This window comes from Rhipicephalus sanguineus, chromosome 1, assembly GCF_013339695.2.
Source record: "Rhipicephalus sanguineus isolate Rsan-2018 chromosome 1, BIME_Rsan_1.4, whole genome shotgun sequence".
NCBI classification, from domain to species: Eukaryota; Metazoa; Arthropoda; class Arachnida; order Ixodida; family Ixodidae; genus Rhipicephalus; species Rhipicephalus sanguineus.
This window is the reverse complement of record NC_051176.1, coordinates 238,055,113-238,078,274: the sequence shown is the minus strand read 5'-3', so window position 1 is coordinate 238,078,274 and position 23,162 is coordinate 238,055,113. Positions and strand designations below refer to the sequence as shown.

At 48.3% G+C, this 23,162-nt stretch overlaps 1 protein-coding gene across 1 annotated transcript in view; it reads left to right on the top strand.

The window, feature by feature from the left end:
* The window catches only part of LOC119375233 (protein-L-histidine N-pros-methyltransferase-like), a 195,623-nt gene that overhangs the window by 49,737 nt on the left and 122,724 nt on the right, over positions 1-23,162 (top strand). Inside the window, 1 exon segment of the mRNA XM_049420440.1 lies at positions 3,164-3,357. Within this exon segment, the coding sequence (XP_049276397.1) occupies positions 3,164-3,357 (194 nt within the window).

Sequence of the window (23,162 nt, the reverse complement as noted above, 5' to 3'; positions counted from 1 at the left end):
CGGCTCCTGTGTCGATTGAGGCGTGCGCCTCCCTCGTATAGAACTTTCGTCTATCGGGTTACTGTATATTCAGCGAGAGATGCGTAGCCCACCTTGCCCACCCGTGCAGCGCCTCCCGTTTTTGTGTTGGAAATTTATATTTCATGGCGGCCCTGCCTTGTCTCTCTTTTCTTTACCCCCGATCGTGGCCGTTTTATGTTTCCATTCTGCGGCAAGAAACTTTACACTTTTACAAATGGACGCAAACTTTCGGGTGTGCAAATTTTATCTTCGCTTTCCAGCCGAGGCGTATACAAAATTGTGTTTCCTTGAAGCAGCCTGTGCGGCGAAGTGATGAGTGTATAGCAGTTGTCTTCGAGGGTGTGATGGCTTCTTTTCGAAATAGAAGGTGGTGCAACGCGTTAGACTAGTGAAAGAAGCCGTCCTTTTCTGTCTATAGCATACTCCCGTAGCATCTACGAACTCATACGTCAGGGCTATAGTCTTCGTAGTGTCGTCTGCCTTTGACGTAACGGTAACTGACAAACTGAAACTATCACTGTGTTTGAATTTGGCTGTAAGATAAGCCAGCACCCTCATACTTTTTTTTTTCTGTAGTTAACAACTTTTCCTTCCTGACACTGTAAGGCCACGCCCTGTATGTTTTCGCCATTCATCATTGACTGCTTCGCATTCACTATTTTCGCCGATGCGTTCTCCAGTTCCTCTCGCATTAAATTAAATATTTCTGCGAATTGTTGTCGGCCATGTTCATCACCAGCTGTTTCTTCGCGTCACTTACCATTGTGCTACATCAAACCTACCTTGACAAACTGCAAAGAATCGTTCGCTGTACCAAAAGAAGGAGCGATATGAAGTTATATGATATTCTTAATTCTTATATTTACGATTTGAAGGCATTGCGAACACAATGAACCAAATAATCTTGATGGTTTGATCGGTCTTGGCTAATTTAATATAACTCTGTAGGTTACGCAATTTCATACAAGATTGATTTGTTCCCGTTCACATGTATAATAATAATAATAATAATAATAATAATAATAATAATAATAATAATAATAATAATAATAATAATAATAATAATAATAATAATAATAATAAATCGTACGTGATGCATGTTGTTAAAGCTTGCAGCTGTATCGAGTTCATTCGTCGCCTTCACTAATAATTCGCGTTCGGACAATAGCGCTCACTTGCACAATTTACATAAAAAACCGTTCTCATTTGTTGCAGTGTTTGTACCCATTCGGTAAAAGAGCAACAGTCTTGGCAAGTATAAAATTAACGTCTCACGAAGGCGGCGGCTGCTTAGCGTCACCCAAACGACGCGTGTAACGACACGACGCGCAGGAGCTGCGGCGGCTCTGGGAAACCGGCGTCTTTTCACAGTCGATTAGGAGTTGATTTCACGCGAACGCGCGCCGTCCCTTCTTCCGCGTGCCAGAACTGGGGATGCGTGGCGACGCTATCTACGCGGAGCCGACGTCGCGCACAATGCGACCATCACGCGCCGAGGAAACATTGGCTAATAGGCGCAGAGAAGCGGGAGCGAAAGGCCCTTGACTGCACACAATGGTGCACCCCCGGAACCCTTTCTCCCCAAAATGGAGGGGAACACAGTCAACCGGGAGGGGGGGGCGCCAAGAAACCACGGAAGGCAGCGGGTGGGGGTTTAGAGAATAGGGTTGAGGCGTTGCGCAACCAGCAGCGGAGCTCCCCAGATGGGCGCAAGAGGCCAGAGCTTCATCGGCGCGCTGGCAGGTACCGCGTGGTTCTTTCCTCCGAATGTGGATGGGGTTATAATGTTCTGCACGGGGACTTCGTGTTACCCCCCTCCTGCCAAAGACTCTGTCGGCCGGTGGCGCGAACGCGAGCTATTATGGGCTCTTCGATCTAACGGGGTGGCTTTCTTGCCGGCGTTAGGCAATCCGGGCGCCGCCGCAACCGTGCGCACTGACACCGTAAGGGGTTCGGCGACAATGAATTTCCCGAAGATGTCTATCGCCTCGCCGATACCAGCTACATGTGTGCCGGGGATTGAGACGTTAGCTTCCGCACGCGCGCGCCCTCCCGGTCTGGGAGGGAACGGGGATTTGGCGTCGGTGGTGGTTGTGTTTGCAACTTGTTTGCGAACGTCTCTCGCTCATTAGCCGAGTCCCATTTGTGTTATGGTTTCTTTATTGTTGTGTGCCTATGTAACGACGGCGTTTTGATTCCCTGGCGATGCTTAGGTCGTATTGCTCCAGTCTTATTGTTCCATTCGTATATACTCGTACTTTTCACTGTGCTTGGATCGTCCGCTTGAGTTGCTGCAGTGCGTGTTATTCTGTTGTTCTTTTTTTATTATTCGTTAGCTTACGATCAAAGTTTTCATCGATTACACATTGAATTCATTAGTTTGCAGTTCTGGAGTATTCTTGAGAGAATGAGATTGCAGGTGGAAGTTTTTCCATCCATCCGCAATCAAAATCAAGGGAGGGGAAAAAAGAATATGGGAAGGGTAAAGAAGTCTACGTTGCGTGGTATAGTATAATGCAACTTTTCTTCATTCGGCCTGATTTTTTTTTTCCTTTTTTCGTTGTATGGCGATATCTTTTCGCGTATTCTTTAAAATTTGCAGTTCATTCGGCGTACATGGGCGTGCACGGATGTGCCACATAGACACCCACATGTCGCGCCAGGGACACGCGTCATGCACACCCACACTTAAAACAGTTTGTTCCCAACGCTCACAGTTCCCTTCTGAATCTCATGAAGAAGTGTCCACACCGAATGTTTACTCAGCCTTAAAACACCCATTATTTAAGCAATGGCTGCTTTTTGGAATATGCTGTGCTTTTGATGACATTCCGCCCTTTGTAAGAACGCTCTTATGGCTTGCGTACATGACGGTAAGCCGTAACGCAACGCACTGAATGCATCCTCGATTGTTGTGTCCTAGCTTTGTGCACGTGTGTTATCTCACTCTGGAGTACTTAGAGCTAGAAGCAAAAATGAAGTCATGTGCATCATGCGGTCTGTAGTATACTTTTTATCTTCCTTATACTTATGTATACTTACTTGTTCCTGGGCGGGAACTGACTTCCTTTAGTATTATAGCATATAAACACCTAAAAAAACAGCTGCGCCCTCTTTCTTCTTCTTTTTTTTCGCATCGCAGTGGTACAGCATTGACACAGATCAGCTGACGGACGAGTTTCTGCTGCAGAGCTTCGTGCAATGTGAGCTTGATGCTGATACGCGGGCCTTTCTTGACCGGAGCACAGAGAAGTCCAACTGGCTGGGCACCCAGATCCTCCATGCCGTGGCCAGGCTTTTCCTAGGGTGGTTTCTCACAAAGACTACACTTAATGGGTGAGTTGCCGTGATTGCTCGGTATTCTTTTGTCTGCTGTGTCTACGCGTGTTATGCCAAGCTCCTCTATCAAGGATGGAGCACCAAGTTGCTCAATGTAAGCTGGAACTAGAAATTAAGCGCTCAAGGTAGGTTTGAAGGTATACGGAAAACTAAATCATTGTTCAGTGCTCCAGCAAGAAAAGCACAGGCCTAACATTAAAAGTGACAGCATCGTGGTGTGAAGAACTAAAGCAGACGACGTTCTGGTTGGGGTCAGGAGAAGTGCACTTTGGCAAGTCATGAAATGCAAGTAACGGAGTAGGTACCATGGAAATGGAGGAACAACAGAAGATGGCATAGCTGGTGTTCCGACATTATGTATAAGGCCTTCAGTTTATAGTATATTAGGGAATCGGTGGAAGTGGAACACTGGGTGTTTGCCGATCGTTGCACTAGACTTTTGTCCAGTAGCTATAGCTGCGTTACGCGACATGTAACACGCCGTGGCTTAGTGGCTAAGGTGTCGCGCTGCTTTAAGCTCGAGGGCGTGGGTTCAGTTGCCGGCCATGGCGGCCATATTTCTATGCTTGTGAAATGCGAACACACCACTCTACTTAGATTGATGTGCACGTTGAAAAACCCCAGGAGGTCATAATTATTCCGAAGTTTCCCACCATGGCGAGCCTCGCAGTTATATCGTGATTTTTGTGTTTAAGACCCCGCAATTTGATGTTAATTTTCATCAGGCCGCATGTAATTAAAATAGTGGGTCAGCAATACTATGTAAAGTTTTCGAGCATAAATCGCCACGTATATGACGCCTGCAAAACAGTCGACCTTGAATGTATATAATTTGTAGCCGTGAAGGGCTGCATATCGCACGACAACGTTGAGCACGTGCAATTCTTACGTGGCTTTATTGGAGCAAGAGAAAGAGAGAGAGAGCGCGCGCGTGTGTTTGTGTGTGTGTGTGCGTGCGTGTGCTTCTTATAAATTGATAAGGGAGTGTGCTTCTAGCTTCACCAAACTATTGCAAATTACCGAGCACAGTACATGGGAAGGCAGCTTTCTCTTGCTGAGAAGATCTCTCTCCTTCCACCTTAAGCATGGGGAAGCCGACAGCAACAGCGCTGGACTTAATGTACTGGCACATGCTTTTCTAAAAAGTTTTCGCTCGCTCCTACTTCTATGCTTAGCAGCCATTTCCTTCCGTAGCCAGTGTTTCTCCTGCACACAGAATTGAGCGTTATTCACTGGGAAATAGAATGCAAAGAAGCGGTTGCCATACGTATTCAGCGTGTCGGCGTTCAGCTCAGACTGCGCAGAGACTGTGACCACAGGTTGCAAGCCCCCCACGGGTTTCATTGTCAAGTTCAAGGCTCGGGAAAAAAAGAATATTTCCTTTTACCCCGCCTTTGCTCCGATTTTGTGTCTGGGCGCTCCTATGAGGGCGCCGTTGTGGAGCCAACAAAAAACAGCTGTCTTTGAAAGCGTCTGCCTTACCTGTTTGCGTGCCTGCACGCGTGCTTTCAATTTTGTTTTATTTTTTTCGCTGTACCTAGCTTTCCCGCTGTTGGCTTTCTCAGCGGTGGTGGCGGCAGCTTCTTTGCATGTCTCGCGCCGGCTGAAAAGCGTGGGGAGGAAACGTTCGAAAGAGCGGTGGCATATACAACAGGCAGCGGCGTCGAAGCAATAATCGAAAAGTGAAACGGAGCTGAAATGCAAAGCGCGCGCTACCGAAAGGAAAGCTTGTTGGAGGCGGCTGTCTATTCCCATCCATTGTAGCCGGTGTGGGCCAGCAGCGCTGCAGTCTCTCCGATGATGCTTCATCGCTGCTTCTCCTTAGTGACGGACAGTCTCAGGTGGCCTGCAGCAACGCAGTCATTCTGAGCTCCTCTTCTACTTTTTTTCGCAGCATTTGGGGAACACCTCCGTGTTTGTTGTACGTTCTCTTGACTGCATAGGCCGGTTGCAGCTTTCTTTCTCGCATTGGTTAATTGCTGCGCTGTGTCAGGGCCTGCCTAATTCGCTCCAAACAGTCTATGCCTGTAGCTAGCCTGCTACTTAAAAATTCATTTTTAACCGCTGCAGCTCGGTGTGTCGTCGCCTATTGCCGTAGTACCGTCGAGTTGTGGGCAATCATGTATGGGTCACGATCAATCATGTATGGGCACTCACGAACATACATAAAGTATGGTTGAACCCCCCCCCCCGAAAAATATTTCTGGCTACGCCCCTGAAACACACACACACACACACACACACACACACACACACACACACACACACACACACACACACACACAAACACACACACACACACACACACACACACACACACACACACACACACACACACAGAGAGAGAGAGAGAGATAGAGAGAGGCGCACAGTAATGCTTTCGTACGGACCCTCATGGCAGGCGCGTGTGTGTCCGCCTCTCTCTCTATCTGTGTGTGTGTGTGTGTGTGTGTGCGTGTGTGTGTGTGTGTGTGTGTGTGTGTGCGTGCGTGCGTGTGTGTGTGTGTGTGTGTGTGTGTGTGTGTGTGTGTGTGTGTGTGTGTGTGTGTGTGTGTGTGTGTGTGTGTGTGTGTGTGTGTGTGTGTGTGTGTGTGTGTGTGTGTTATCTCATTACCCATATTGGTTAGGCAATTTTGGTTACGTTCAGAAATAACGATTGGCGTTTTAGATTTGGAAGCTGACGACTGTGTCTGCGAATTAATTGCTAACTGTTAGGTATACGGAGCAGAAACCTGGAGTCTTGCAAAGAGGATTCAACTTAAATTGAGGACGACGCAGCGAGCGATGGAAAGGAAAATGATAGATGTAACCTTAAGAGACAGGAAGAGAGCAGAGTGGGTCAGGGAACAAACGGGGGTTAAGGATATCATAGCTAAAATTAAGAAGAAGAAATGGATATGGGCCGGGCACGTAGCACGTCGGCAGGATAACCGGTGGTCATTAAGGGTAACTGACTGGATTCCAAGAGATGGCAAACGCGTGAGGGGAGGATAGAAAATTAGGTGGGTATATGAGATTAAGAAGTTTGTAGGTATAACGTGGCAGCAGAAAGCACAGGACCTGGTTGATTGGCGGAACATGGGAGAGGCCTTTACCCTGCAGTGGGCGTAGACAGGCTGATGATGATGATGATGATGATGATGATGATGATGATGTTAGGTATACTATGACGTCTTGACCGTTTTCATCTCAGCTGCTAAGTCAGACCATGCATTCCCCAGATTCAACCGTGCCGCACTCCTTTGAGGCAGCGGTGCACGCGCACTGTTGTCACCCATCTTTGGCGCCATGGCAGAATCAAGAAAACAAGAATAATTACAGCAGACATTGACTGGTGCCAATTTTCATTGTTAGTGCAAATAGCATGAAGTCGACAGGACGAAACTATCAGTGTTCTGAAAGCGTGTGGAGCGTCTTGATGCACTTGCTTGCACGCGGGACATTCCTATAGGCGTTCTATTTCGCCTCGTGAGACATGTGCCTGGCGTAGTGGTCGGAGCGTCGGGCTTCGGTGCAGAGACCCAGCGTTCAAGTGCCGCCGCTGGAAGATTTTAAACGTCTTCATTTGTTTATTTATATTTATCCGTTGTACATATGCGCTGCGATGACGTCACTCACGCGCGGGTGTGTATGTGTATACATTGCCCGTGACCCCCGTCGTGCTAGCTTAGGAAACGCTATTCGCATTTAACAGACGGTATCACGAGTAGCCGGGACCAAGCTCTCAAAAAAGGTTATTTCACGTGACGATCGGCAAAGTATTATTCGTGGTTTATTCCAGCGAAGCTTGGCAAATTATATTACCGGCGTCCACGCTGCCGAAGAAGTGCCATCGCTTCACCATGCGGCGCCGGCACAGCGAACGCGAGGAATTGCGTGGTGGTTGTATACACTAAGATACGAATTCGGGACTAACATATTTGCTTCGTTTATCGATCGTACTTTTCAGGCGGCAACGGTAAATGGGTTCCTGCGTCATATTCGCCTAATTTGAAACGCGTGTCATTCTGGCTGACCGCTTACCGTATATGTAACTTGTCTGCACGATTGGCCCATCATGCGGCTGCTTACAGTTGAGCCTCCCGCCAAGTTTAGGCGTTAGAACTTGGCAAAAATTTGTCGACACCGATTTCAAAGTTTTCACGTGGTACCCCCACTACGCTCTTTTTAACCAATAATTGAAAACTCGGCTCCTTTCAGCAGTGTGCTGGGACGATAAAGTTAACTGGGGCTGCCTTCTTTGTCTTGTTCTATATCGGTGGTCATCGCTTCCAATAAAAAAAAAAACAAGAAAATGCTCGCAGCAGAGATGAGCAGCGGGGAGGCGTAGCAGGGGAAGCGCGAGGATATTTTAAGTGAACGTGGCCACAATGTTCACGCGAGGGAAACCGCTCGTGTTGCTGCTACAGTGGGAACCTCAGCGTGGACATGCAACATTTTGTTTCTTTCTTTTCTCTCTCTCTTCCTCCGTCCTGCTCTTCTTTCCCTTCTTTTTGATGGGCTATATGTATGCTCTCTCTCTTTCAATCCCATATAGAGGAGAGACAGAAGACTGCCACCAAGTACGAAAAAAAAAAAAGAATAGATGACAAGAATAGCAGTGGCCCCGAAAGCGTGGTTCCCACCGCCGCAGAAAGACCCAAATGGCCAGGCTTGTTTCTGACCCCTCAGATTTTCGTTAGTGCTTCTTTCTTTCTCTCTTTCGCCGTGTCCCTCTTTCTCTCGACACTTCCTTTCTGCGCTGTCTGGGATCTCTACTGGCTGACCATGATTCATGGAGGCCGAGCTCGGATGTATACACGAGGTGCAGTCGTTTGTCTCGCTTCAACAGGCCCGTCCTTGTGGCCCCGTGTAAAGACGCCTGTCGGGGACCGCGACGTAACGCGCTCTTGTGTCGCGCGGCTGCTGCTTCGGCCCACACCTCTTCTGGCCGCACGCAGGCGTGGCTGCCGCTCACGAGACCGATCGCCTTATTCCCCCCTCGGTTTCGTTTCGCGCAACACGCATCCTCTTCTCGCCACTGTCGCCGCCAGAAGAACACGCGTATCGAGGCGACGTTTAGGCAGCGAGAGAGCATTAGTATCTCTTTGAAAGCCATAACTGAGTGATTCTTAGCCCGGCAACGTTTATGAACGTCCGTACGCCGTGAGACAAACAAAAGTACTTGTATTTGCATACGTGCATATTGTCACGTGGTTGCGACGGTGAAGAAGGCTGCGGCAAGACTGGTAAATACAGAACGCTTTATTTGGGCGAACTTGTGCTCGGAAAATGAATAGTCAACGTACGAGCGATTCACGCTTTACACTGATAGCGGCGAGAGCAGTCGTCGGCCGTTGAGTAGTCTGATCAGCGGTAAAGCGCGTCGGCATTTATACATGTGACATCGTGTATTCCATGCTTATCGTTGGTGACCGCGTTAGTTGCTGAATAATCGCTGCTGTTCGCGTGGGGCGCTCAAGCTTATCAGAACAATCCAAAACAATCGGGAATGTTCGACATTCCGGCGCGGCGCGCGCAAGGCAGTGATTATAGGTGCAACCGGTCGGTTACATGAAAGCGCGCTTGACAATATACTGAGGTCACACACATTCCATTTTAAACTGTGTGTTTGACTGCTAATGTGAATACACATGTCACGACGACGTGATATATATATATCCATGAATTTTGGTTTAATACATATAAAATGCCTGCAGCGTAATAACAGGCGCGTGGATTGCACTCCAAAAACACGTCAAAATCTGACGAATGTTCGAGTGACCGGAGGCAAGGCAAAGGCAGGAAAAGCGATAAAATCTTCAAGAAGACGACGAACGTGTAATAGATTAATTAGGTTCGGGTAGTTTTATGGGCCGAAACCAGCGTACGATGGTGAATACCAATAGACAGTGAGGCCGAGGAAGGTACAGGGGACGTTATTTGTAGTGTTTTAACTGTATTGTGGTAATTTTGATATAAATGGGAAGAAGTTAAGGTGGACGAAAAGACAACTTGCCGCCGGCAGGAACCGAACCTGCAACCTTCGAATAACGTGTCCGATGCATTACCAATCGAGCGGCGGTCGTCCTCCCGTCCACTTTATCGGGTACTTCTGTGCATGTAAGCCTGGGGAGTTGTCTTTTCGTCCACGTTAATTTCTTCACATTTGTATCATAATTGCAACAAATAACGGCCCCTACACGTTCCTTGGCCTCATTGTCTGTTAGATTTCATTAGGTTTGTGTCTAACAGAGAATAACGAGCCCTGAAATTCCCCTTCACTCGTTCATATGATTATGAGGCATTCCGGATTAGTTTTGAACACCTTGATTCATTTAACGTGCACCTAAATATAACTATGCGAGTGTTATTTTGGACTTCACCCGCACCGGAATGGAGTTGCCTTGGTCTGGAATCGAACCCGCCTCATCGAGCAAAGGAGCGCAGCACCCGCTGAGCTATACCACGGCGGGTAAGAATGAACGTATGAGTGACTCCGCCGTCGTAGTTCCATATCGCGGTCAGGAACACTTCACACATATGGGACGAGGAGGTCCGGAAAAAGCGAGAAGCGAACATATTTACTTGTACCTCGCAGCAGCTGGCAGGTTCTCGTGAAAGCTCTTTCTAGGTATGCTGCACTATACTGGACAGGACATATATATATATATATATATATATATATATATATATATATATATATATATATATATATATATATATATATATATATATATATATATATATATTCGCTATTTTTCATTGCGCATGATGTCATTATAGCAGATGTAAAACGCCTCTGGAATACCCGTGCGTCATAGCTTGTTCATTCGAATATGTAGCCTGACTTAAACAGTTTTCAGCTCACTCTTAGAGCTCGAGAAAAGTGCGAATATTTTTGCGTTGTAGTCCGGAGTTGTTCAGCGCGAAAACATCGCAAGCATGTGCTGGCGCTGTTTATAGCGATCAATTTCGAATTCCGGCAGTAAAGTTAGGAACGACGTGTGAAGTCGAACCACAGCCCCAGACGATGGCGTTGTCGTGGCATAGAAGGTTCAGGCATTTCACGGCACATCTTTGCGCGTGGAGGACCACACGTGCTTTCGCCTTACTCCCATGCGCGTGGAAGATATATGTCAAAGAAGCTTGCGCCAGATCAAGTTGACTGAAAAGCAGCAGGGAGCCGCGTGGTGTCGAGACATTCGAAGCTTGCTGACTGGCGCATATTTTTCACATGGAATTAACAATGTTTAAGGCAGACTAAAGAAAGAATAGGAAGAACGCTCACACGTTGAGTGCAGTGTTACCGCGTACACGAACACTGATTTGCGAGAAAAACGTGACTTCGTTGTGTTGTGTCGAGGTTTTTGATAGCTGAAGCGTCATTGACGCCTAGTGGCACTGACGCGTGAAGGAGACGGCTGCCGTGACGTAGCTTAATAAAGGATACATGCTAGCTGGTGCCAGTAAAGTACTTATTCTTTGGATGATACTCTTTGGGAAAGAACGTATTTTCACGTTTGCGTAACGCATTATCTTCTCATCCGTCCCGAGAACGAACTTCCTTGATACGCTGCGCATACTATCCATCTCTCGGACGTCGTACCCTCAGCATATACTGGACTTCTCGTTATTTTTGATGCATGAAAGATGCATCTTAGAGTATTCTCTTCCTTATTATCACTGTTCCTTACGCCAGCGAAGCAAAGTGGCTATTGTGTTGGGGCGTTGCAAGTATTCGAAGCCGTCAGATATTTTTGTTCATTTTACATATTCATTACGCTTCTTTCTTTTCTTTTTTTCTTTCTCACTCTTTTGACGGTGAGATGGAGTAGGCATGTCTCTTGGCAACCTAGCGGCGAGCGCTGAGTGATCTTTCTTTTCGCCCTTCCTCTCGATTTCTCTTCCTCTCCCCACCATTGTTCGTGCTTGGCGTTGCATTAACGTCTGAACGGAAAAGCCAGGCCCGTGCGGATGGCAATATAAATAAACGCGCGCATGCAATGCTTGGCGTGTAAAAGTCATCAAATAAGAACGAAAGACAGACAAAGAGAGAGAGAAGCAAAATGTATGTATAAATATAGGAATCTTCTTTTGACGCTGTCCGGCTCTTTTTCTTTGTAATGGCCAGCGGTCTCCCTCCTTTTCTGTTTTTTCCCTCCCTCTGTCCAGCTCCCTCCTCCCATCGGTTATGTATGTGCTTCTTTTTCAACATTATTTTTTCCTTCTCTTCTTTCCGGCCAGTGCCGCTGTTCAGACTGGAGAACAATATCGATTTTTTTTCTGCGTGAGCGGGAGGGAGACCCCCCTCCCGACCGGCCCCGTGTCGTTCGGTGGCAACTTGGTGGCAGACAGCGGCAGTCGAGAGAGAAGGATGACTGTGCGGAGCGCGCGCGCACGCCGCCGTCGTCGTCGTCACAGCCACCGTTTGGCGCGCTTTAAACCGCCGCCATCTTGACTTTTGTCCGGCTCCCGACGAGCTACGTTCGGCTGTAGTTCGGCGTTCTCTTCTCGCCGCTGGGCTCCCGGGCGAATCCCTAGTGGACGCGGCCGCGTCCCCTTCGCGCATGCGCCGAGGCGTCCCGTCGCGCGATAAGGACGCGCAGTCAAGTTTTGGCGCGTTGCGATACGGTAATATGTTTTTTTCCCCCTCTGGCGAAACAGTCTCACCGTCTGCCTATATTTCCCCTCTATCGTGTGTGATTTTGCAGATAAAATCAACTGGTATTGAATGAGCAGTGCGCGTGGCCGACGAAATGTCTGGCTTGTCGACAGCATAGCCAAGCGAAATGCACACACGCCATCGCAGGCGTTGGTACTTCACAATGCCAAGGTTAAACTAATAATATCTGGGGTTTAACGTCCCAAAACCACCATATGATTATGAGAGACGCCGTAGTGGAGGGCTCCGGAAATTTCGACCACCTGGGGTTCTTTAACGTGCACCTAAATCTAAGTACACGGGCCTCAAACATTTTCGCCTCCACCGAAAATGCAGCCGCCGCGGCCGGGATTTGATCCCGCGACCTTCGGGTCAGCAGTCGAGTGCCATAACCACTAGACCACCATGGCGGGGAATGCCAAGGTTAAACAAAACCGGGATTCAACAACTGTCCTTGCTTCCTAAGTTCGATTGCGCCAGAATTTCGATTGCGTTAGATTACTGGCGACTCATATCGTCGGACAGGTGCCTCAGTGCCTAAACAGAGTCTGATTTTTCGCCAAGTATAAAGAACTTGTACCACTCGGACTACTGATTTACTTTAACAGCCGCTGGTTTGTTTTTTGTGACGCTTAATGAAATAGCCACAGTGACATAGATTAACTACACTTCACTTAAAAGCGCATTGTTACCTCCGGTTCAGTCTTTGATCAACTGACCGTGCTGGTCGTGGTTCCTTGTTATGGGCGCGTTCGTGCGCGTGCGCTATGTCGAATCAGAATGACCATCGCGCGTACTGCATATTGCAGCACGTGGCAAGTAAACCGTTGCGTTGAACGCACTAAAATAAAACAATATTGTCCAAAAATGATGGTTTACATTTCAAAACTGTTCGTGCATATTAACCTGCATTAATTGCGAAGAATATTGGCGCTGTTATCAGAGGCGGGCACGGCGACTTGAATGATAACTCAGCTTCGATAGCGTGCGAAAGAAACAGCGTGCTAAGAAAGATGGTCTTTAGGGCCTAACCAGCGTGGAAGCGTTGAAAATATTCTTAGGCGCGTTACGTGCACGCGGAGGAGTTAACCTTTCCTGTATATCTCACGGTCAGAAATTCTGTGTCGTATATAGCACCGAAAGCATTTCAAAGGAAAATGTCTAGCACTAAGAACATCCATGGCTGTGGGGAGTATATGGTGCAAAGAAGAGTTCGGAACAGCTACATGTGAGGAACGATCAAGTTTAAGTGGCGCACATTGCAGGGAATGAATGAATGAAACCACGTTTATTCCACTTTCAAATTCGCCGAAGGTGCTGCGGTGGAAAGGCACATTGCAGGGTAGGGACGAGAGCGAAGGTTTGGTCACCTATTAATATAAGATGAGGCGACGGTCAACTCTGAGTGTATAAGATAAAAGGTAGCTGACTAAAGAAGGTATTATCGATGAAGGCTCTATGTGACTAAGAGGAAGGAAACACGATAGGTAGTGTGGGTAGGGGGGAAATGGAGGTGAGTTGAAGGTGGAAAAGTTCTTCAAAAAACAGTAAGTAACTCTGCATTTGGGACGACAATTAGGCAACGGGTCATTCGCACAGTTTTCGTAGTACGCTGCGCCCAGAACTATAGTGCTTAAAGGTAAACATGAATCACACGGTTTCTATAGTGGAAACTGCGTTGTTCTACTCGAAACACGTATTCCCAAAAAGCTTACGGCAGAGACTTTCGTACAAACTGGTGCCAGTCAATTGCGGTGCTACGCGTTAGTTAAGAGGGTCGACCAATGTCGTTAACTGATTCACAAAGCCTTTTCGGTCGTTAGCAGTGTTGGCCAATTGCCGACCGCTTTTGCCTGTATGTCCAACGTCAGTAATTCAGCCAATAACAGGCCTGCCGCTGTTCCATTTGAAGAAGAAAACAAAACGCACACCTTCTTTTTGTCGATCCTCTCCAGGGTCGGGCAAGAATACTGCGTGCAGTATTAATTAATCATGATTAATTATTTCACGTATCTCGAGTTCACTGCAACACTTCATTGGCAGGTCTTCCGCCTTTGTATCGTTAGTCGTACGCAAAGTCTTCAACACGATGCACCATTAGCCAGCAAAAGTTGAGGCGCCAGGCTCCCGGTAAATGTGGAATGGGCATGTTTTGTATGTGCTATGACTGCTCAGTGCTGTGCGTGTACGTCACTTTTGTTACTTTTGTGCGTGTACGTTGTTATAATCGTGGTTCGCCCTGCCACGGTGGTCTAGTGGTTATGGCGCTCGACTGCTGGCCCGAAGGTCGCGGGATCGAATCCCGGCCGTGGCGGCTGCATTTTCGATGGAGGCGAAAATGCTTGAGGCCCATGTACTTAGATTTAGGTGCGCATTAAAGAACCCCAGGTGGTCGAAATTTCCGGAGCCCTCCACTACGGCGTCTCTCATAATCATATCGTGGTTTTGGGACGTTAAACCCCACATATTATTATTATTAATCGTGGTTCGCGCGGAAATGCTGGCGTACCGTGGGTGAGGGGTGTGTGTTGCGCGGCCTCAGTTGATATGTCGCGTTGTGTAAAAGTGACATTTTGTTTTAAGGGACACTGAGGTGAAAATTCAACCAGTTTAGACAGATAAGCTATTCTGTCATGACTCTGTGGTCGTTAATATCGGCATCCTAGGCTGATTATTAGAATAGGAAGTGGTCAGTTTCATGTTTGAATTACGCGCCGAAACTTCAGCACGTTAACTGTCGGTGTGACGTCACGAATTTCATTGTCTTTTTCGCGTATTTTGGCTATTGGTTCAATGAAGTTTTCTGCAAATTGACATCTTAACACTTTGAGTCCGTTAGAATGCAACCTCAATCATTTCTAACGACAAACAGTTACGTAAGCCCTAGCACACGCCGTCAAAATCTATGACGTCACGGCGAGCTGGTGCGGGAACTTCAACTTGGCGTCGCCTCCTGTATTTTCTTTTTTGCGCGTTTCCTATCTTAGCGAGCGTCTTCGCGCGCTAAGAGGAGTGCGTTCTGTGTTGTGAAATTATAGATTACCAATGTTAGAAAAAATAGTTTCTTTTTTTCTCTCTTTAGTGTCCATTTTATTCTCCGTACAATTTGCAATAACGGCCGTAGCCGTGCTCGTATACAAATTTTAAGTGTTTTCGTTTTATATAATTTTCATATCGCATACAATATGAAAGAAGCAATGGAAAATCGTCAAATGTGTTTGTTGCTTTAAATCTCTGTCCAAGACATTTCCCTGCTGCAGCATACACGTTTCTGACAAAGCCGTTCTTGCTGAGATTTCAGCGCATTCCAGTGTACATCAGGCGTATACGTTACGTTTGTTTCGATCGTGTTACAGGATATTGCTTTTCTTTTTTTTTTTCATATACCCACGAATTGTTTGTCATGGCGTGATGTCGCCGCATTATAGAAATAATTTCAAGAACGTGTCGTAGAAGTCGTGGGCTGTGTTGTAGCCCGTTTCACTATATTATAGATTCCGTCCCCTGAAATGTCTGTCACTAGCCGGTACGGCGCTTTTTACGAAACTTTCTTGCTTATATCGACAACTATATCAGTACGAGGCCTCCATTCCGTAGAGGACACATTGCCAGCCCGAATCTGTGCATGTGTTTATGTGCTTAAAAAATACAGCAGCTGCATAGTACAGTAATACCGTTCGACTGTAAGCAGTTGCTTCTGTCACACACACACACACACACACACACACACACACACACACACACACACACACACACACACACACACACACACACACACACACGTGCGTGCGTGCGTGCGTGCGTGCGTGCGTGCGTGCGTGCGTGTGTGTGTGTGTGTGTGTTTGTGTGTGTGTGTGTGTGTGTGTGTGTGTGTGTGTGTGTGTGTGTGTGTGTGTGTGTGTGTGTGTGTGTGTGTGTGTGGTGTCGCGCTACCATGCCCGAGGACGCGGGCTTGATTTCTGGCCTCGACGTCCGCATTTCAGTGGGTGAGAAATCCAAGAACACACTTGTACTTAGTTTTAGGTAACCCCGGGTGGTCAATGCACGCCCCACTACGGCGTGCATCTTAACCATATCAAGGCTTTCACACGTAAAACTCCGGAAGTTTTTATTAATTTAGCTGCTTTCGTGCGTCACTGCCCAATTAATGAAGCAGGTATCGCCATCTTTCGCAGGCGTGTGCGTGAACCGGTAATACCTTGCTGAAACAGTAGTACTTGCACGAACATTATGTATATACGCAATCGTTGCGTCAACGTGTGAATTCGCCCCAGATGACGCTTGCTGCCGTTTCGCGTTAGACAGGTTACGGCAATTACGGCTATACAGTTAAAGTACTCATTACAAGGCAAGTATCGGCGTATCTATATAGAAATAGGTACATACGGCCAGATTCGGTCCAAGCGCAAGCCACGTTCGCACAATAAGCGGAGATCCGACCGCTGCGTTATCTCGTTTTCCTTTAGCAAATTGCTCCACACGGCCGGCGACTCCACGGCGTTACAATAGTTGTAGAAGCAGCTGCGAGAGTAAGAAAGAAAAAAAGAAAGGCGCCCCCAAGGAAATGAAGGCGTTTGATTTTCGTTTTTTTTTTCTTTCTTTTTATTTCTTAACGGTCGTTTCGTGTTCCGCTGCCGGTCGTAATGGCGGCGCGAAACGCAATTAAGAAAGAAGGGCCTGACGAGATGATGTCGTACGGAGTGGCAAAGGATAAAAAAATAAATGCGTAAAGTGCGAGCGAAGGATCAGGAGACGCAGGGCGGACCTCCGCCGTGCACGAAACAAGTAATGTCACCGCTCGCTTCTGCAGCACTGTATGGAGCGCTCCTCGGGATGCAGCAGAAGCGGCGGCTGAGAAAGCACAAAATAGAAGCAGCCCCGCTCTGATTGGAGGAGAGCGGGCCCGTCGCTCCGCCAATTACAGAAGATCCCAATTATTCGAGCGCCAACGGTTTCACAATTCTCCTCCTGTCAGACGCAGGAGACGTTCTTTTAGTTTTCCTCTTCCTTCCGCAGTTCCTTCCGTCCTATCTTTCTCGCGCTTGGTCTTTTTATTTTTTTATTTGCCCTCTCCGCTGTTACCATGACTGCTTTTCGGTTTCATCCCATGTTCTCTCTTTTCTGGGCTTTGCATCCCGCTCTTTTACAGCGGACGCCGTGCGCAGCGCGTGTCCTGGTGGGCCAAGCTCTCTTGTTTTGTTCCTTTTGTTCCCCGTTTTTTTTTTTTTTCTCGAGAATAGTGTTTTATCTGTCACATTGAAACGACAGTGACAAATGGCATTGTGCCTGTCCGTTTCTCTCTCCCGGCTCGAGGAAGGTGTTTTTTAATGGTCCCTTTACTTTCTCTTCAAACTCCGAATTATCTCCCTGTCGCCTAGCCCACGCTCCAGCAGTATCGTGCTCCTCTCCAATCTCCGCCCGAGTCTCTCTTGTTAGTTGTTCTTTATTTTTCGTCGGTTCCCTACTGATGTTTCTTTCAATGTTACCTTATAGAAGTTACGTTTCTTTTTCTTTTTACTCGATCTCTCTCTCTCTCTCTCTCGTTGCTATTCTCGTTGCTATTCTTGTTTCTCTTATTCTTCCCTTCACTGCTGAAAATGTTAATGCGCCGACAAAGGCTCTCGAGAAACTTGGACTTCGTCAGGGAACCTATACATGTTCATGGAACTTTGTTGCGTCTTCAGGCCCCCGGTGCCGAAGTCTGCATTGGCTTTGATTTTAAATCCGGTGTCCCCTTCGTATATACTAACATTTCTGCTTCACTTATGCGGTGTACCAAATCAGCAGTTGAGTTTTGTGTTGTGCGCCTGCAGTTTTGTCTTCCGAGAGCGATGACACCACGGTGTAATTAAGGGTTTGATTAAAATTTGGATATCGTTGTCGGTGTACAAAAAGGCACGCAGAATTCGAATGCGTGCGAGGCGGCGGTCGCACAAATGGACGTGTGTTTGGCGCATAATTATTTTGCACAGGAGACGTGAATATGCGGTTTCGTGCTCACGCTCCTCTTGGTGTGCGCATATACTTTCTGGTTATGGTGGCTAACGCGAAACCCACATTGACAGAACTCGACACGTCGTTATAAATTCGTTATTAGAACGTTATTATAACTCGACACGTCGTATATATTGAAAGCTATATAAGTGACACGTGTGTATGATAGGCTTTTTTTATAACATTTAATTTTGTGAGGTTGGGCAACCGCGATTTTAAGATATTTTAGCCGTAAATCATTGCGGTCGGTAATGTTATTTCTTGATTTTACTTTTTAGGAGCAGTAAATGTGCATCTGTCTTTCATATTCAGCCTGGCTTTTCCTGCTCCGATACGTTCGACTAATTGAGCGCTTATGGGCGCGGCTGAAGCCGCGTTGTCTCGGTAACCTTGCGCCCGGTCGCGAACCCGGCACTCTGTCCGCATACTTCCCCGCGAGACTTATTGGCCGAGCGCGCGCCCGCTTTAGGCTCAGGCGAAGCGTATCTTATGCGAGCTCATGTTACCGCGGTTCAGGTTCTGTCGAGGTCCTCCCCGGGTCCTAAGTGGCGGGGCTCCGGATAGAAGAGCTGCTGCGATCGGTTCGACCGCAGTGGAACGGCCCGAGAAGCGCAAGTCATCGACCGACTGGGTCGTCAAACCTGAGCGGAGGTCAGGGTCGAGGTCGCATGCCGCACTACATACGCGGCTTCCTTTTTCAACTGGCCTGCACTCATCGTACTCTCTTTCACTCGCCGCCTTCTTTGCTTGCCTTCCTCTCGCTGTTTTGATGCGGCACGGACCGATTCGTCTTGGCGTCGGTGACGCAACAGCAAGCTGCTTCTTGCGTTGAAGCTTCCTGCGCGCTTCCGTTCCCAAGTGGACGGACGCCGCGCTTGGTTTGTTTGTGCGTGTGCGTGTGTGTGTTGTGGCTTTCTTTCTTTTTTTTGGGCGGGCTTGTGAGTTGCTGCACTCGGGCCCTCTTTCTTTTTTTTTTTTTTTTTGCCCTCTGTGTATTTGTGTGTGTAGCTCGCGTGCCGCCAGTGAGACGATGTTCCTCCGTGGCGGCGCGCCCTTTCTTTCTCTCCGTGAAGCCTATATAGAGGAAAGAAGCCGCGGCTGCAGCACTTTTCGTGTCCCGTCTGTTTGTCGAAGACGATACCGGCTCTCTGTGCCGCGCTTGCCGTTGGGTGTCGGCTAGCCGCTTGGCGGTCGTTGTTGACCACGCCGAGAGGCGCCGCGCGTCACGTGGATGGGGGATTGTAGCGAAGGAACAAACGTCTCGAACTTGGAGCACTGTCCTTCCTGGATAGAGGAGACTGGGTAGTAGCGCCGGATGTTGGCGGCAGGTAAACGGTGCTTTTACTGTTCGCGATCGCTGTCCTTAGTCGTACCCTTATTGCTCGCAAAGGTTCTTCTTTTCCATTCCTTTATGTGGCTAAATTGCTTTCTCTCATATTTCACTTGCGCAGTTGTAATCCCTCTTGGGGGCGTTTAGAAGTTGCGCGGGTTTAATGAGGGGAACCAAAATGCGCCGAGCACTTTCCGTCCATTTCTTTCTTCTAACCGAAGAAACGTTGTGTTCCTTTCCGTCATAAACAAGAAAAAAAAAAGGAGAGCGACGCTATCCATTTTTTTTTTTTCTCTCCAGAAAGGACATCGCGCGTGATGGCGAAATTTTTGGGGTGGCCCACGGCTTTCGGCGAGTCGCGCATACGTGAGTAGAAGAGACGCTATTTGTGCGCCGCCTTCCTCGCATCCGACTCCCATTGGTACGGTTCGTTGTTTCAAACGGCCCCATTTTGCGTTACACCGTAGTAAACAAAGCCGCTCTCTCAGAAGACATTCCCGCAGTGGACCGCGCATGCCGAGTGCGACTGCCTTCGGAAGGGCATGGGCGGCGCGAACGTGTGCAGGCACGCGCGCAGTTTAATCGTTCGTACTGGGAGGCCATAATAAGGCCGGCGACAACGCTGCGTGCGCGTTTTGGCGGCGACGCGCGCCGTCCGTGGACGCCATTTTGCGACGGCCCCTGCATGCTTCGTTCCGCCAGGAGCGAGCACGGAGAAGAAGAAAAAAAGCAATTCCAGGGGCGCAATCGCATTCGCGTGCATCGTGCAAAAATTTTTGCCCCTTCCCTCCTTTTTCTGCCCCCCCCCCCCCTCATCCTCCCCATTTTTCAAGAAGCGTGCTGCGCAAGCTGCGCGCTGCTCGGCGCCACAGGGCTGCGGGGCCGACATGAAAACAAACTCCTCGCGAGTAAATACGCAGCCGTCGGGCGCTCTCGGCAACAACATGCAATAAAGTGTGTTTTCGCAGCTAGAATATCGACCCGACGTGTTATTTCGCGTTCAATTTGTGCAGGACGGGAAAATTTGTAGCTTTACTTTCGCAAACCGCCGTCGCTGCTCGTTTCCAGCTCGCCAAGACAAGAAGAGGGGAAAAAGGAAAATAACGCCGGAGTGCGTCTTGCAGAGAAAAAGCACTAAGCAAGGGGCACCCATCGCTGCGGGGTGGCAGGAGTGGGGGGGTCTCGGCTGCTCTAGAATTTTGCTGGTCCCCGAGATGTGCGGGATCGAGAAGACATTCTGCATGAGCTTTCTGCCAGGCAGGCCCGAGCTTCGCTCGCTATTTACATTTTGCGAATTTCGAGCCGGCCAATCGCGCGTCGCCGCTTTAATCAACACGAGTCGCTATTGGCCCGTACCTTTCTTTTATGTTAATGCTCCAACTGAGAGATCGGCCTTCGTTTCATTTCGCTCTGACTGTGCTTTAGCGCGCTGCCGGCTCGGCGTGTGTGCGTCATACGCGACAGGGCGTCTCTTAATGCGCTCTTTACGAATTGCGATTTTCCCATCTTGCTTCCGCGTTTTCTTTCTTGCGCTTGCGTGGCACGTGGCCTGGGAGCCAGATTGTGTTTTTAGTGCGTCGACGGTCTTGTTTTGCCGAGAGCGTCGCGAGTGTGCAATTTCTCGCCGTGCACACCTCGTATGCTCTCCCTTGATGTTGTCTTCTTTACGTGTTAAGGTGAGGCTCTCGATTGGCCTTATATTTCTGGGCTTCAAATGTCACCGTTGTGTGCACCGCCTTTCGAGTCAGCATGGTGTCGCTTCTTCGTTGCTTTTGATTTGTGAAAAAAGGAAATTAAGATCTAACGTCGTTGTTCCTCTACGTTTGGGATTTATAAAAGGCGGTTCAAATTGATCTCTGCGTATGTGTTGAAATATGTGGTTCTCTTAACTGGACATGATACTTATCTAAGTTCACCTGATAAGTTCCAACTTATCTACACGCCAACTGTAGGCGCTGTGGTAGGCGGAGTACTGGAAACCTCCTGATTTAGTTTGACCATGCATACACTAATGAAATTAGTCTTTTAGAATAACGACATAATTCCTTGCTCCTTCTCCATATTTGGCTCGACCGTTTTTTGATGAGGTATGCACGCGGTGGTTATCTCTCTCTCTCTCTTTCTCTCTCTCTCTCTCTCTGTGTGTGTGTGTGTGTGTGTGTGTGTGTGTGTGTGTGTGTGTGTGTGTGTGTGTGTGTGTGTGTGTGTGTGTGTGTGTGTGTGTGTGTGTGTGTGTGTGTGTGTGTGTGTGTGTGTGTGTGTGTGTGTGTGTGTGTGTGAGAGAGAGAGAGAGAGAGAGAAAGAGAACTGGGACACAACACTGTGCCAGTTGCATTCCACTGACGCTGATCATTGGAGGAACAACGAAGTAATTATTTTCTGCTGTTAGTGCAACGGTACAATGTCTGTGTGCCTTTTACTGAAAAATTAGTGTATAGCTGTCTCACGCTCTTACAAATTTGTATTGAAAGGCGCTGTCGTACGCATTTTCCTCCGTGTTCCCCTCCTGTGCAGCACACGTTTCAGCGCCAGAGTAAAGTAATTTGCGCAGTATTAAGTTGTGTATATGCTGTCAGTGGCGCTTCACAATAACCGCCCAGCGTCGTAATAAAGTGCAGCTCAGTTTTGCCATTGCATTTTTCCTCTGTCTCGCCTTTCTGCGTTTCCTCAGAGGGCCGACCCATCCACATTCGAGCGTTTCCTGCGCGTTGTGCTTTGCCTCAAAGACACTGAGCGTGCCGTGAAGCAAAGCCCGCGCTGTCAGAGCGGCGGCGAGCGCCGGCGAGCGAGGCTTCTTGGAATAGGCCTTTATCGGCCGGCCCCGCGTCGCCACTCCGAAGCTTAGCCTCGGGCGACGCCGCCGCCCAAAAATGAGGCGGGTGCCGGCGATGGCGGTTAGCGACGGCGCTTGCGATTCACAGCCCCAGGCCCTATTGGGGCCGCCATGGCAAGCGGTGGCTTTATTTGGGCTTTTTCGAACAAAATACCGCTGCCGTGATGAGCCTGTCTGTGTATGCATGTGTGTGTGCGCGTTTGTCTGTGTATGTATGTGCGTGTACGGTACAGCGTAGAATATTGCCGAGATTTTGCGGTCCCCTTCTGCCGTGAGGACGATGCTTCGGTCGTCAGCCATTTGTTCTTTGAGCCTGCCGTTGGGCTTTTTGGAAGCAACTTCGCGATTAACGTCGCAGTCATTGAACTACAGACTTATCGCTGGCGCTTTCGGCACCCGCTTCTTTCATTTCGAGCCGTTTGCTGCATTCAGCATGTCTGAATTTGTCGAGGTTGCAGCTTTCGCGCTGCTTTCGATTTAAAGTCACTTTTGAGGACGATGTATGTGCTATGGTAATTTCGCTACCTGTGCGTAAATGTAGTGTTGCTCAGATTTTCGAGCAACGTCGTTCGTTCTTTCTGATTAAACAGCGTGTAGCTTTATGACTGCCACTGCTGACGTGTGCTGTTCACGAGCGGAATGGTCCCACGAAAGTAGCCAGCGATGCCTTACCCAAGGCCGTGAGCCTGTAATAGACCATGCTTACAAGCGGCGAACCATGTGGTCCTCGATCATGCCACGTCCTTGCTTTTGGATTTCGGTCAATATATATTTATATAATACACGCATGTATCTCTCGCCGCGCGCGCGCGCGCGCGCGCGCGCGTGTGTGTGTGTGTGTGTGTGTGTGTGTGTGTGTGTGTGTGTGTGTGTGTGGTGTGTGTGTGTGTGTGTGTGTGTGTGTGTGTTTGTGCGCCGTCTTTTAGTACTTCACAAATGAGGGTGTACGGATGCCACTGTTAGTAATGTGTTTGTACTTGTTTTAATTTACCCCATTAACC